This window comes from Tenrec ecaudatus, chromosome 16 (assembly GCF_050624435.1).
Source record: "Tenrec ecaudatus isolate mTenEca1 chromosome 16, mTenEca1.hap1, whole genome shotgun sequence".
NCBI classification, from domain to species: Eukaryota; Metazoa; Chordata; class Mammalia; order Afrosoricida; family Tenrecidae; genus Tenrec; species Tenrec ecaudatus.
Genome location: NC_134545.1, coordinates 91431978 through 91446111, shown reverse-complemented (window position 1 = coordinate 91446111; position 14134 = coordinate 91431978). Strand labels below are relative to the sequence as shown.

The 14134-nt window shown below is 44.1% G+C and overlaps 1 protein-coding gene across 4 annotated transcripts in view; it reads left to right on the top strand.

The window, feature by feature from the left end:
• The window catches only part of SORCS1 (sortilin related VPS10 domain containing receptor 1), a 630965-nt gene that overhangs the window by 450668 nt on the left and 166163 nt on the right, over positions 1-14134 (top strand). For all 4 annotated transcript variants that reach the window (XM_075534299.1, XM_075534300.1, XM_075534302.1 and 1 more), the window contains exon 6: positions 4418-4482. In XM_075534299.1, coding sequence (XP_075390414.1) covers positions 4418-4482 — 65 coding nt within the window. The remainder of the gene's footprint in view (positions 1-4417; positions 4483-14134) is intronic.

Below are 14134 nucleotides of genomic sequence, written 5' to 3'. Positions count from 1 at the left end.
GTTTTTGAGAGGCCAGCCTTCTCCTGGATATAAAAAGTGTGATCCACTTTAAGGAAGGAACTCTGAACATCAAGCAAGATTGGTAGATAAGCAACTTTGAACACCATGCAAACTTCTTAACTGCTGGCCTGTCTGTCCAGAGACCTGCCCCACAACACATCCCCCTTTAAATTTCACGACTGTAACACTGTCAGCTGACATCACATCCGGAGCCAGTCAGTGTCACTTCAGTGTGGACCATGGAGAGCCGCCATCTCCGGACTCTTGTTATGAAGTGCCATCAAGTTCGTCCCTACTCAAAGCATCTTTACGTACAACAGGATGACTCTCTGCTTGTTCCCCACAATGGTCTCTGAGTTTGAGCACATGGTTTCAGCCACTGTGTCCGTCCATCTCCTCAAGGGCCTCCCCACTTCCACTCGAACCAAGCATGATGTTCTTTTTCAGGGACTGGATACTCCTGGTCACCTAGCCAGAGTATGTGAGAAGAAGTCTCACCATCCACCCTTCTTAGACGTAGTTGGGTTGTACTTCTTCTAAGATAGAATTGTTTGCTCTTGGTGAAGTATGTGGCATTTCAGCATTCTTGCCAACACCACAATTCAAATACACAAATTCTTCTCTGGTCTTTCTTTTTCCTGATCCAGCTTCCCCATGCCTATGAGTTGACTGAAAATCCCATGCCTTGAGTCAGGCACACCTTAGTTTTCCAAGTGACAGCTGTGCTCTTTAATAATTTAAAGCAGTGGTTCTCAACCTTCCTAATGCTGTGACTCTTTAATACAATTCCTCATGTTGTGGTGACCCCCAACCATAACATTATTTTCTTTGCTTTCTTCATCACTGTCATTTTGCTACTGTTATGAATGGAGCAACCCCTTGAAAGGGTTGGTTGACCCCCAAAGGGGTTGCGACTAATAGGTTGAGAACCATTGTTTTTTAAAATCATTTTATTGGGGCTCATACAATTCTTGTCACAATCCTTACATACATCCATTGTGTCAAGCACATATGTACATTTGTTGCCATCAATCATCATTTTCAAAACATTTGCCTTCTACTTGAGTCCTTAATATCAGCTGCTCATTTTCCCCTTCCCTCCCCCCTTCTCCCTCCTCCTTAATGAATCCTTCATAATTCATAAATTATTGTTCTTTTGTCATATGTTACACTGTCTGATGTCTCCCCCCACCCTCTTCTCTGCTGTCCATCCCCCAGGGAGGATGCTATACGTAGATTCTTGTAATCAGTTCCCCCTTTCTACCCCACATTCCCTCTACCCTCCAGGCATCGCCACTCTCACCACTGGTCCTGAAGGAGTCATCTATCCTGGATTCCCTGTGTTTCCAGTTGCTATCTGTACCGATGTAGATCCTCTGGTCTAGGCAGATTTGCAAGGTAGAATTGGGATCATGATATTGGAGGGAGGAAGCATTTAAGAACTAGAGGAAAGTTATATGTTTCATTGTTGCTACCCTGCACCCTGACTGGCTCATCTCCTCCCCACAACCCTTCAGTAAGGGTGTGTCCGGTTGGCTACCAATGGGTTTGTTTTCAAGTGATTTTATGCAGCCGATTTATTCAAGGCAATGCCATTTGATTTCTTGAGCACGATGTCCACGAGCACTGATTATGGATCCAAGCAAAATGTGCATCCTTTATGTCATGACACTCTGTTCTCTGTGTGTTATGTTGGTGCCTGTTGGTCAGAGCGTGAGGATTTTGGCTTTCTGTACATTGAGTGATAATCCATAGCAAAGGCTACAGCCTAGTTGCTAAAGTACTTTTGCGATAGTGGGAGTGCCTCTGTCTGATCATAGTCAAGTAGATTTCAGTGTCTAAATGCATGTCCTTGTCTATTGGGAGAAATTGTGAAATTCTCCTGAGGAGCGTTATTGCTGTTTCATAAAGAAAGAAGAGAGCAGGTTCAATGTTCTGAGGGCAGACTGCATTCCAGGCCATGTGTTAATCATCGAATGTTTTTCTTCTTTCTTTCTTTCAACAGTTCTTGATTTTTAAAAATCTGTTAGCACTTCATCCCTGCCTATTACATGCAAAGAACCACGATAAGAGTATAAAGAGTTTAAGACAAAGCTTCTCTAGGAGTTCCCAGTTTGACGTGTGTATACAAGCATGTGTCTGCATATGCCTTTCAGGGAAGGCTTGCTGGTTTTTGTACTGGGAAAATACAAAAAATAATTGTTTACAGGACATGGGGATAAGGTATATATTTTGGGATTTTAGAACTTATGCTCTCCTCTTCAAGGCTTTGTTGGTAGGAGCAGAGTATTCTGCCTGGTGTGACTGAGAAATCTTTAACAGAGGCAGTGGCTTTGCTGTTTCTTAGCATGGCCATGGTGAAATTGTCAAGCAAGTGTTAGATTAACTGCAAAGCCAGTGGTTCAAATCCAGCAGGCATTCCAGGGCAGAAGGCTGAGGCTGCCAGCTCCCTTAAAGATTTACAGCCTCAGAAATGCTGCTAGGTGTAGTCAGAGCCAGAATGGACTTGAGGGCAGTGGGCTGGACTTTGTTTTTGAGAGGAAGCTGTAAGGAGCCCTGGTGGCGTGGCTGGTTATGCGCTGGTCCTGAAGGGATGCCCTGTGTTTCCAGCTCTTATCTGTACCATATAGACCCTCGGGTGTAGCCAGGTTTATAAGGTAGAATTGAGATCATGATATTGGGGGGAGGAAGCATTTAAGGACTAGAGGAATGTTGTATGTTTCATCATTGCTACCCTGCACCCTGACTGGCTCATCTCCTCCCTGCGACTCTTCCTTAAGGTGATGTCCAGTTGCCTACAGATGGGCTTTGGGTCTCCACTCTGCACTCACCCTCATTTACAATGATACGGTTTCTTCTTCTTTGATGCCTGATACCTGACCCCTTTGACACCTTGTGGTCACACAGGCTAGTGTGCTTCTTCCATGTGAGCTTTGTTTCTTCTGAGCTAGATAGCCGCTTATTTATCTTCAAGCCTTTAAGACCCCAGATGCTATATCTTTTGTTAGCTGGGGACCATCAGCTTTCTTCACCACATTTGCTTATGCACACCTTTGTCTTCAGTGATCATATCAGGAAGATAGGCACCAACTGATAAGATTTTTTTGTTCTTTGATGCTTGATATTTGGTCCCTTCTACACCTTGTGGCCACACAGGCTGCTGTACTTATTCCATGTAGGCTTTGTTGCTTCTCAGCTAGATGGCTGCTTGTTTACCTGCACGCCTTTAAGACCCCAGATGCTATATCTTTCGATAACCGGGCACTATCAGCTTTCTTCACAATTGCTTATGCACACATTTATCTTCAGTGATCATGTAGGGAAGGTTTGCATCGTGGAATGCCAATTTAATAGACCAAACTGTTCTTGCATCGAGTAAGCACTTGAGTGGGGGTCCAATGTCAAATTGACAGTTTTTCAGTGTCGCCGAAACATAGGCTATCGTGGCAGTAACAGGAAAAGCTCGATGGTGCCTACCAGCGTAAGATCTTGGGTACCACACTACGTCCTGACGGTGATGAATAGTTTCAACATCTGTATGTTCCATTCATGGGTTTGATGTCTGTGTTGAATGGCTTGAGGGCAGGCAAAGAGACCAGTCTGGAGGCATAATGAACGATTATTTTTCTTACGGAAATGAATTCAATTCAGTGAGAGGTATGTAACATCCGGTGGAAGGGAAAAAAAGTACAGATGGTTCCAAGTTTTATTAATCTTACTGTATAAAAAATACTGAAGATAGAAGATGATTGCCCCTGATAGATATGTAACAGAATAATTATTTTCTATTTATTATGTCTCACTGCAAGATGACACTAATAATATGTGTGTCTCTAAGGCTTTTCAATAGAGCTCTGTTTACATATATGTTAGGCACATAACACAAAGGGAGATATGCCTTCGGTTTTCTCTCTGTGGTTTGCTGAATCGGGGCATGCCAACCATGGACTGCAGGTACTGATGCACTGGGTTTGCTGTGGGGAGTTGTGCACCTATCTAATGAAGAGTTAATGAGATCAATCTGCTAGGCAAACAACTGCTCAGTATCCAGCTCCAGCAGCAAGCTTGGCATCTTCATGACGAGTCTTGAAAGGTAATTACATTGTCTGGGGTTGTTCCAGGAAAGCACACAAGGAATGGGTCAGACTTATGTGCAAGCCGGAGCTAACTGCACACGGGATTCTTGCCCACGTTGCGCCTAGTCAACATCCATATAATGGCTGGGCTGTTGTTTTTATGTGAAGTATAACTTTTACTGCCAAACCGTATAAACACAGTGGGTATATTCCAAGTTTAATGATCTTAGACTCCTGTGGAAATTGTAGCGCCATGGCACAGCTCATTTTCTTTCATGTATGGGAGAGAAACATTCATGTTCACATTCCTTCTCATGGTTTTTCATTTTTCTTTTCTTTAGGTCGGTGATGGGGTCAAACAAGGAACCAGACCTTGTGCATCTCGAGGCCAGAACAGTGGATGGCCGTAAGTACCTCCACTGTGCCTGGATTTCATGGTCATCGGAGGTCTACCAATCCAGTCCTGAGTGAGCATGGGTGTGGGGCAACTACAGGGTCAATAATAAGCCGAGTTATTTGGACAGGAAGACATTTCCTTTCCCAAATGATTCAGAACTGGCTTACGGAGGGCAGCAGTAGTCCATGTCAACAAAGCACATCCAGAGTGAATCCTCACCATCCATGGGTTCCGTCCTTCTCTGTTGGGTTACTTGGTTCAGTCTTCAGTGGAGCTCGGCAAGCACAGAACAGCGACACTTTCAGTCCCCTGATGTGCCCATCCCCAGTTGAGCTGCTGAGTTGGAGGAAGGCTGTTTCAGTGTTCAGCTGTTCAGGCTTTCCAGAGATTTTATAGAACATTACTACTGCAAAGAGCAAACCTTGACCAGGTGTGTTTAGATAATGGTGACATTCATGCCCAGCCCTCTCATGCAATCCAGGTATGGTACTTTTATTCCAAATAAAGGGAGACGCCTCAAATCCCTGATTCTTAAAGCACTGTCTTGTAGTTGTTCGTATTACTGGGGTTTTGTTTATGTTTGGTTTTCATTCCCCTTACATGGTCAGATACCAGCCAGGCATGGCCTCTCTCTCTCTCCTAGTTGAGGATTCACTTTTTGAAGGCAGCGGTTATTACACACACACAAAAAAGCAAAAAAACCCAGGAGAAAATGAAAATCTTCTTGTGTGCCTTCCACTGAAAGAAGCAGGAGTGGGGAAGTCAATTGAGGCATGCACTTGACTCTTGATCTTCCAGAGTTCCTGACACCCTTGCATGAGCCACAATGAAAGGGTAGTCTTCGTGGAGATTATGATTCAAATGCCTAGTAGAGACGAAAGTAAGTCTTAGATCCAGAATTCAAATCCACGTCTGATCAACTCAGCAGCATGCTTAATGATGGTTTGACCTTAAACAAGCTACTTAAATCTACAAATACCAGAGCTGTCAGGCTGGTGTAAAGGGCCCATCAAAGTGGAGAGTGACAACTGAGATCCTGACACATTCCCTGTTTTCAGAAGATCCCTCATGATCCAAATGTGCCAGGAAAGCGTGTCCGCTCTTCCCCTGACTGCGAGGCAGCAGATACTGCTACTTGACCAGCTTAGGCCCAAGGACCTCTGTGGTAAAGCCCCAGTACTCTAGAAGCCCCGCCTACACTCCTCCTGTGCACACACCTTCAGATTTTCCTTTTCTTGCCCCACCCCCTTCAGTTTTTCTCTCTGTAACAATTTTAGTTCCCTTAGGGGGTTGAATACATTCTTTGGTAGAGTTGGTGACAGACAGATCAGAGTTCAAGCTGGCCATCACCTTCTTCCTCTGTCAACTCAGGCCTGGCTGCCATACCTGACCTACCCAGCAAAAGCTGAGAAGTCTACTGCCTTTCTCGCCCTTCCTCAATGGGTTTTCTCTGGCAGTTACCCTCCGAAACCCTGCATCTTGGATGCCCGTAGCCAGAATAGTCTCTTCCTCTGGCAAAAATAAATCTTGTCACGTGTTTATGTGTTTAAAACATGTTTACTTTCTTCTGGTTTGATAATGAAGACCAACAGTCTCACCTTGCCCTTTAGCTACCTCCAGGTCACCTGGTGCCTACCCATTTCTTTAGTGAATCGCATGATCTCTTCTTACTCCTTGCCTGCAGGCCAGTGGGCTTCCTTTCAACTTTTAGGATTTAAAGTTCCATACCTTTCTGTGAGACTCGGATACCTGCTGTTTTCTCTGCCTGAAATATCCTCTACTCTCCACTTCCCTGGCCAAATTAGTGCAATTAATCACTGTAGATGCCTCAGACCTCGGGTTAAGCTGCAGTCTCTCAAGGAAGGCCTTTTTGAAAAAAAAAAAAAAGAAAGAAAGAAACTCCTAATTTAACTTTGTTTGGTTTTGTTTGTTCTCATTGAGCACTGCTCTTTTGAAACTTTATTGGACTCAATACAGTTTAAAATTGTACAGTCCATTTGCACAAGTATTTGGCTGTAACTGTCCCTCCAGAGCAGCCTGTACGTTCCCTGAGAATAGGGACCATGCCTAACTTTGTATAACTTCATATATCTCTAGCACAAGTCCCATTTTTCCATGTGCAGGTGGCACTTAATACCTATTTTCCAAGTGAATGAATATATACCCGTATTTGACCCACCATCAGTCACCAACTGGCTACCTACCCTCACTTATCAGGTGACCTGGACCTTCCAGAGCAGTGACTTCACACTGTGATATGCATTTAATACACCTTGCTTTGATGGGCGAATAACTCACCCAACAATATTAGAATGTGGATTCTGCTTCCTCAGGGGCCGAGACTGCAGACCTGGCAATGCTGCTGGCTGCTGAACGGACTTTGAGTAGCAAGGGGAGACTAAGCAGAGCTGGAGGGTCTGTCTCCCCTGACTACACTTCTTGTTTAAAAAACTCTGGGGATAACTGGTAGCATCCTAGATTGTATCCATTGTCCATCTTTGGGCTTTAGGGGATCATGGTATGTTCTGGCTTGTGACATCGGATGCATATATCCCCAGGTCCTGAAACCCATACGGCCATCAGTCGCCCCCGTGTGCACGTGTCCTTACACCCAGCATCGTTGTGTGATCCCTGCAGATCTGGAGGTTGATCACATCAAACTGTCACCTCCATTTCAGCTTCCCTAGGCGTGGTATATATCCGTTCTGATTTTATTTGTTTTATTTTACTTTCTGCAAAAGCAGCAGCTACAGGAACTGTCCAAGGGTGAAAATTCAATAAAGGGATTTCATTTGAGATGTTATCCCCGTCAAAACAAGCCAAACCGAAAAAAAGCACCAACAATTGAAATAAAGAATCTGAGCATAATGCTTGACCCATGTCTTAAAAGAATGAGATTGTCTCAGTATCATAATCTCTCTCTCTCTCTCTCTCTCTCCACCTCTAGCCTGACCAGTGGTTCCATGAATTCTAAGACTATGACATTCACACCCACCTCAGTTTTCCCTGATTCCTGTCCTCCTCTTGTTTCTCCATCCTTTCATCCCTATTTATAAGGACATTTAAATATCTGGAACGCATTGTTTATATTCTAGATCATACACCTGACAAGATATCTGTGAATAAGATTTATAGCTTTGAACAAGGACTTTTTCCCTGAGTTGAAGGTGTACAGGAATGTTGCAGCTAAGACACGGAGGCCTTAGACACAGAAAAAAGAAATCTCAGACTTTGGTAGTTGGCTCATCCACAGGAGGTGAGCTGCAAGTGTTTACCTAAATGTGTTATTCAAAGTGAAGTTTTGGTCTTATTTCACATGCACCTGGATAACTTGTATAATTAATTTGGGTCTCACTTGAAGCCCCCATACCTGGGGGAAGTTGAGCTCTGGAAAGCTTTTGTTCTATAGGACCAAGGACAGGCACAGGCATTCTTGACAGCTGTGTGCTGAAATGGGGGTGTCATGTTTTACAACTGTGACCAGGATGTGATTCTCTCTTGTACTTCTCCACATTGGGAGGTGAGCTGAAGAGAGCAACCTCAATTACAATCAATCAGAGGACATATTATTGGAAAGTCTTGCGCATATTTATTGGACGTGGCCCTTGTTTTTGGCCCCTGCTTTTAAACCGAGGGCAGATTGACAGGTCCTCATGCAGGAAACAAAGATTCTTGTGGTTTACTTGCTATCCCTCTGTGTGTGTCTTATATGTACACAACCCATTGAAGCTGCAGATCACAATGAAAGGACACCTACGTTTCATTGCTTTAACACCCACAGGTATGTCTGTGTGCATGTGTGCATGTATGACGGATAGAGCGAGAAAACGTGGAGCCAATGTGGATTAAAATTGTTTGACAAGCTGGATCTTATTTACTCTTGCTTGTCTGTCTAAGCCATTTAAAGTGAGTTCAATAAATAAGCGCGCGCGTGTATAAGCTGTGAGCTCTTTAGCCGTTAATGTGTGAGCTCAAGAATCTGGGAATCAGATACTGTGTGAATGCAATTTTGGAGGACGCAAACACCCGTGACTCTTAAGAACTTGGCAGGTGCACATGGGTATGTAGTCACAGGTGCACATGGGTGTACAGTCACATATTTATGTTCATCTAGAAACATGTATCATAGGAAAACTGGCAGTGCCAACTTGGCCATTATTAGTTCTCCCATTTACTGGTGAAATGAATGTCCTGGCTGGCGACCTGAGGGCTTCTGTCCTGGCGGTGACCCGTGCCCACACGGACAGGGCACAGGGGACAATTTACATGAGCCAGGGACCTTGCATCAACTTTCCCAAGGACTAGTGTCCTTCGTTGTGAAATGCAACCGTGGCTCTTTAACCAACTGTGAAAATGACTGCCCGAGACGCTTTATGAAATGGACTTCGTGCTAGCGTTTTACAAGGTGGGAAAACAAAATGAAAAGGCGTCACCACAACTTTATTTAACTCCTTACTCCACTAATTCTGGATTTGGGTGCCATCTGAAAGCTACATCTTAGTCTTCTTCTTTTTGCTCCCCAGCCCTGCCATCTATTTCCCATAATTTAAAAAAATCCATAATACCAGTACCTGGACAGAGCTAGCCCCGTTGAAATACTAGAGAGACATGCTCGCGCCCTCCATTCTTATGAAGCCTCAACATTTTAGCCACACAGATACTGGAATTTTTATTATGAGCATAGATTCCTTTTGTATTAACAAAAGTTATGACAACAAGAAGAGAAACTGAACCAAGTTTATGAACTGAAACATAAGAAATCCCTTCCTGGGAATCCAGGTGGACGATACCTTCAGGACCAGGGGTGTGAGGGGCAATGCTGGGAGAGTGGAGGGTGAGTGGGTTGGAAAGGGGGAACTGATTACAGGGATCCATATGTGACCTCCTCCCTGGGAGAGGGATGGCAGAGAAGGGGGGGGGAAGGGAGACTCCGGATAGGGCAAGATATGACAAAATAACAATCTATAAATTATCAAGGGCTCATGAGGGAGGGGGGATTGGGGAGGGATGGGGAAAAAAAGAGGACCTGATGCAAAGGGCTTGGGTGGAGAGCAAATGCTTTGAAAATGATTAGGGCAAAGAATGTTCGGATGTGCTATACACAATTGATGTATGTATATGTATGGATTGTGATAAGAGTTGTATGAGCCCATTTAAAAAAAGAAAAGAAAAGAAAGAAATCCCTTCCTGACCTTCATTTTATTCTTGAGAGATACTTTTTAAAAAAAGATATTGCTAGTGTAATCTTCCAGGAGTTATTAAAGCTTATAGAGTCGAATAAGTTTGTATATACAAGCATACACAGATACAAACAAACAGTCATGCTGTAAAATGCTATGTCAACCATTAGGTTGGTAAGATATAGCAAGTTAAAGATCTCTCCAAATCAGCCACCTAAAAATTGGCCACTTCTTAGCTAATTACAGCATGGAATCCATTGAACATCCAAGTGCCCTTTAGTTAATTGCTCTCCTATTAATAGGTGTATACATGATTGGCTATTAAAAAACCCAAATAACACTGATAACATATACAAACACATTTTTTATAATGGTTTGTCTAGTGTTACGGGTCAAATTGTGTCCCCCGACAAAAGAGGTTCTATAATTCTAAGCCCTATACATGGGAATGCTATCCCATTTGGGAATGCCATTTTCTGAGCTATGTCAATGAGACCCTCTCAGTGTAAAAGGTGTTTTAAGGCAGTCATTTTTGAGAACAGATTAGGCACAGAAGAAGGGACCCCGGTGGGGCAGTGGTTAAGTGTGCAGCAGCTAGCAAAAACACCTATACCAAACCAAAGTAAGGTGCCTGTGCGAACCCACCGGGGCTCCATGCCAGAAGAGACCGGATGGTCTATTTCTGGGTAGATGTGTCTGCTCTGTCACATCAGCGTCACTGGGAGCCCACCAATGGATGTGATGACATCTAACAACGGAGAGTGAGTGAGCTGCCTTCTCCATATTTATGCTCATCTAGAGGTTTTCGCTCAACCTCCCTGATTTAGTAACCTAAAGACAGCCCCGAAAACCAGCCAGAATAGCATGAAACAAGATAACACGGCCTCCACACACGTCCATGAAAAACCTGATAGAGACAGTGCAGCAATGGGCTCAGCGGTGCAGCTTTCAAATTGGCTCTTTGTAGCCATTGTGTGTTACTTCCTCTCCCCATGTCCAAGGAAATCTGTGCCCTATCTCCCATGCCTAGGATGAGAGAACAGAGGAGCATGCATGCATGTGTACACACACACACACACACACACACACACACACAAAACCAACTTGTCATCCCCTAGTAGTCTAGGTTTCTATTGTGTCCTTAAGATTTTTCTGATCTGTTCATGTATTACCTGCCCCTGTAATACATACTTGTGGTTATTGCTATGTGATTGGAGATCTACTCATGCATCTGACTCCTGTTTTAAAAATAATGTGGCACAATTAAAACCCTGCTCAGACACTTCCTTTCTTTTTCCTGTAGCCTCTCAAGCAACAATAATACTATAGTACAATAATAACATCATATGCATTGTGATCTTACGATATACATTGCTTAGCACGGTTATGCTAGATCCTCCATATCATAATTTCTAGAGGGATGCATTATTTTCTTCTTCATCCTGAAGGTTTGAGGGAAAAGAAGCTTAGGCAGATCGGAATAAAATCTTTCATGTTTCCTAACAAGTTTCTGAAACCAGGTCTGGTTTACTTGAGACTTACGACTCATTCATTCATTAAATATCATTGATCTTCTCGGTTATTTCTGGTGTTCTTCTAAAAATGAGGACTGGCAGGAGATGTCACAAGTTCCTGATCTCACACAGTTGACCTGCTGGTAAGGGGGTTGGTCTGAAGAAACGTTGATAATGCCAGTCAGTAATGAACAGAGGGGAGGAAAACAGCTGAGGAGGGAATGGGGAGTGTGATGGGCATGGGTGAAGGGGACACCTGAACCAGGGGCATTTGAGAGGGAGTGGAGTCCTCATGGGGATTCGGGAGAGAGTTGCGTATCTGCCTGATGGAAGAGCATCCCAGACTGATGGAACTGTGTGGATGAGGGATTTAGAGTACAATCCCTGCTTGCCATGCCTGAGGCAGAGCAGGAAGGCTAGTGTGGCTGGATTCTGGGAGGAGGCAGCCATTGTGCTCGCTGCCCATGGTTGCTTCGCTCTGCAAGTCAGGGATTGGCCCTGGTTGATCTTTGCCAAACCTCAACCATGTTCCAAGTCTGATACTCAGTGTGGAAATTGATAAAAATACTTATCAAATGGACATCTGTTTATTTGATTGAGCGACAGTTGTCGGCATTGCTCTTTCCTCCTAGAATCAATTATATGACATATATATATGTATATGTATACATATGTATATATGTGTGTATGTATATATATGTATGTGTATATGTGTGTGTATATATATAATACCCCCACCACAGAAGGAGCCCTGGGATGTAGGGGTTACACATTGGGGTTGCTAACTGCAAAGTATGTGGTTCGAAAACACCTGCTGCTCCACAGGTGAAAGCGGAAACTTTCTACTCCCATGAACAGGTACATCTCAGACACCCACAAAAGCTGTACTCTCCTGTCCCTTGGGGTCCGTTATGAGTCAGAATCAACTTGATGGCAGTGACTTTGAAGGTGGTTTTGAATAGACAAAAAGCAACGACAACACTTTGGAGAGCTAATGTTTAGATTTTCTTTCCCAGAGGCTAACTCTCTCCTACCCTCCCTCCATGGCTCTCTTCCTCCCCTATGCTGTTTTCCTTCATGGTTCTTTCCTCCTTCCTGCCCTTCCTTCTTTCCTTCATGCTCTGTTCCTTTCAATCCTCGGGCTCCTCTAACTCCCCTTCCTTCAACTTTCCCTCTCCACCCCTTTCCTTTGTCAACTTTATTAAGGAGGTTCTGTGGGCAAGCATGCTCAGTTTTTGCAACTAGGTATGACCTATGGATAAATTGGTGCCATTTTCACCCATATTGACTTCCTCTTAAGGCTTCCCTAGAAGGCAAACGGTGTACCCCCATCCCACCCCCCACCCTCCACCACACGTGTCTGGCCTTCTCTCATGCCTTTATGCTCTTGCCCCAAGTACCCAGTGTTTTTCTGGAGTCAGGATTCCACTATATCAACAGTCATCCCCCGCTCAGCTTTCCTGGCTTTTCTGAGCCCTCCCAGGAAGTCTCCCCTGTGTGTTCCTGCCCAACTCTTCTAGGCAAACATTCCCTCTATCACATGAAGGGATTCATTGATTCTCCAGGGTTCTGTGGAATAGGAGGAGCAGGTTAATGGCTCCACAATTCTGTGCCGCAGAGAGAAGGAAGCATTATATCACAGCAGAACATTTCGAAGCTTCTGAACATACAGGGTACAAAGATGAGGTGGAGGCTCCTCATCTCTGGTCCCATGGTACCCACACACCATCTGGGAAACAGTCACCTCGCTGGGTTGTAATTGGCAGCCACTGTTTCCTGTAGTTCTATTAAATTACTATAAGCTCACATTCTCTCTCCTAACTCTTATGTTTCTTAGAAAGCAAACAATTTTATTTCCTTGGTCGTCATCCTGGTCTCCCAAATGATCAAAAATCAAAAATAGAAGGCATTTCTCAAGTTACACTGAAAAGTAAATAATGTACAAGATAAACATCAAGTCCCAAGTGCAGCATGTCAAAGGAGACCGCCGTGGTCTGGGTTTATAATTTTCACAGAAAAGTTGTGATTTCTTCTTGGCAGTAGGGGGCAGGTGACAGAGCCTTAGTTTTGAAGAAATCAATGTCTAATTCGCAGAGGTTTCTAGAATTCTGGTAAAATTGTGGCTATATGAATGCAAATGGGTACTGGTGTGTGTCTATGGGGAGAGGGGCTGGAGAGGTGAATGGACGGATGGACGATTGGGGACATTTGGCAGGAGGGACCTAAAGATGTAAGTAGAGTAATGGAGCAGAAAGCATGTTACATACAGATGGGCGTTAAAATGACTGCTGTAAAGCAGAAGATGGATGAGGGATGGGAAAGTATTTGAAAATGTTTATGTGAGCCTCCGTTGTTTATGGTGCTGTTTAAAATTAAACTTCTACAATTTTCGGTGTCGTTAAGTACCTGGTGTGAAATGGGTGCTTGTGGAATAATGGAATGAATGGCTGGAGCTGCAGAGACTTGTGGTACCTTGGGGGCTCTATCATCTACCACTGTACAAAATCACACACTTCCCATCGAGAATCTCAGTTACTGACTTCCAGAGGAATAGCTCACCTGGCACTTTTTATACCTGACTCCGGGCCAAGGTTGTCTTGGAGGGTGCTTTTGCTGAGTGATGTCACTAGGGTTGATGCCACCCAGTGCAGAAGGCCATTGTGACCCCTGCCACGTCCCCCCATGGACCTTCTCCTTTCGCAGATCATGCGGAATCCTTCTACTCTTTATTATCGATCATAACCCTCAAACATAGGTGAGCTTTTAAGTGTAATATTGCTGGGATCGCGTGAATACCAATAGCAGAATCATTTTGTAAAATGAGTTACTGCGCCGACGCCTTTCAGCCTTTTTTCCTTTTGCTTTCCTCGCCTCTTCATTCTCAGGAAAGTTCTTGGTAGGGGTTCACGAGTACCAGTGACCCCAACCCCAGAGCTAACGCCCTAGAAAGATGGACAAAATCCGTGA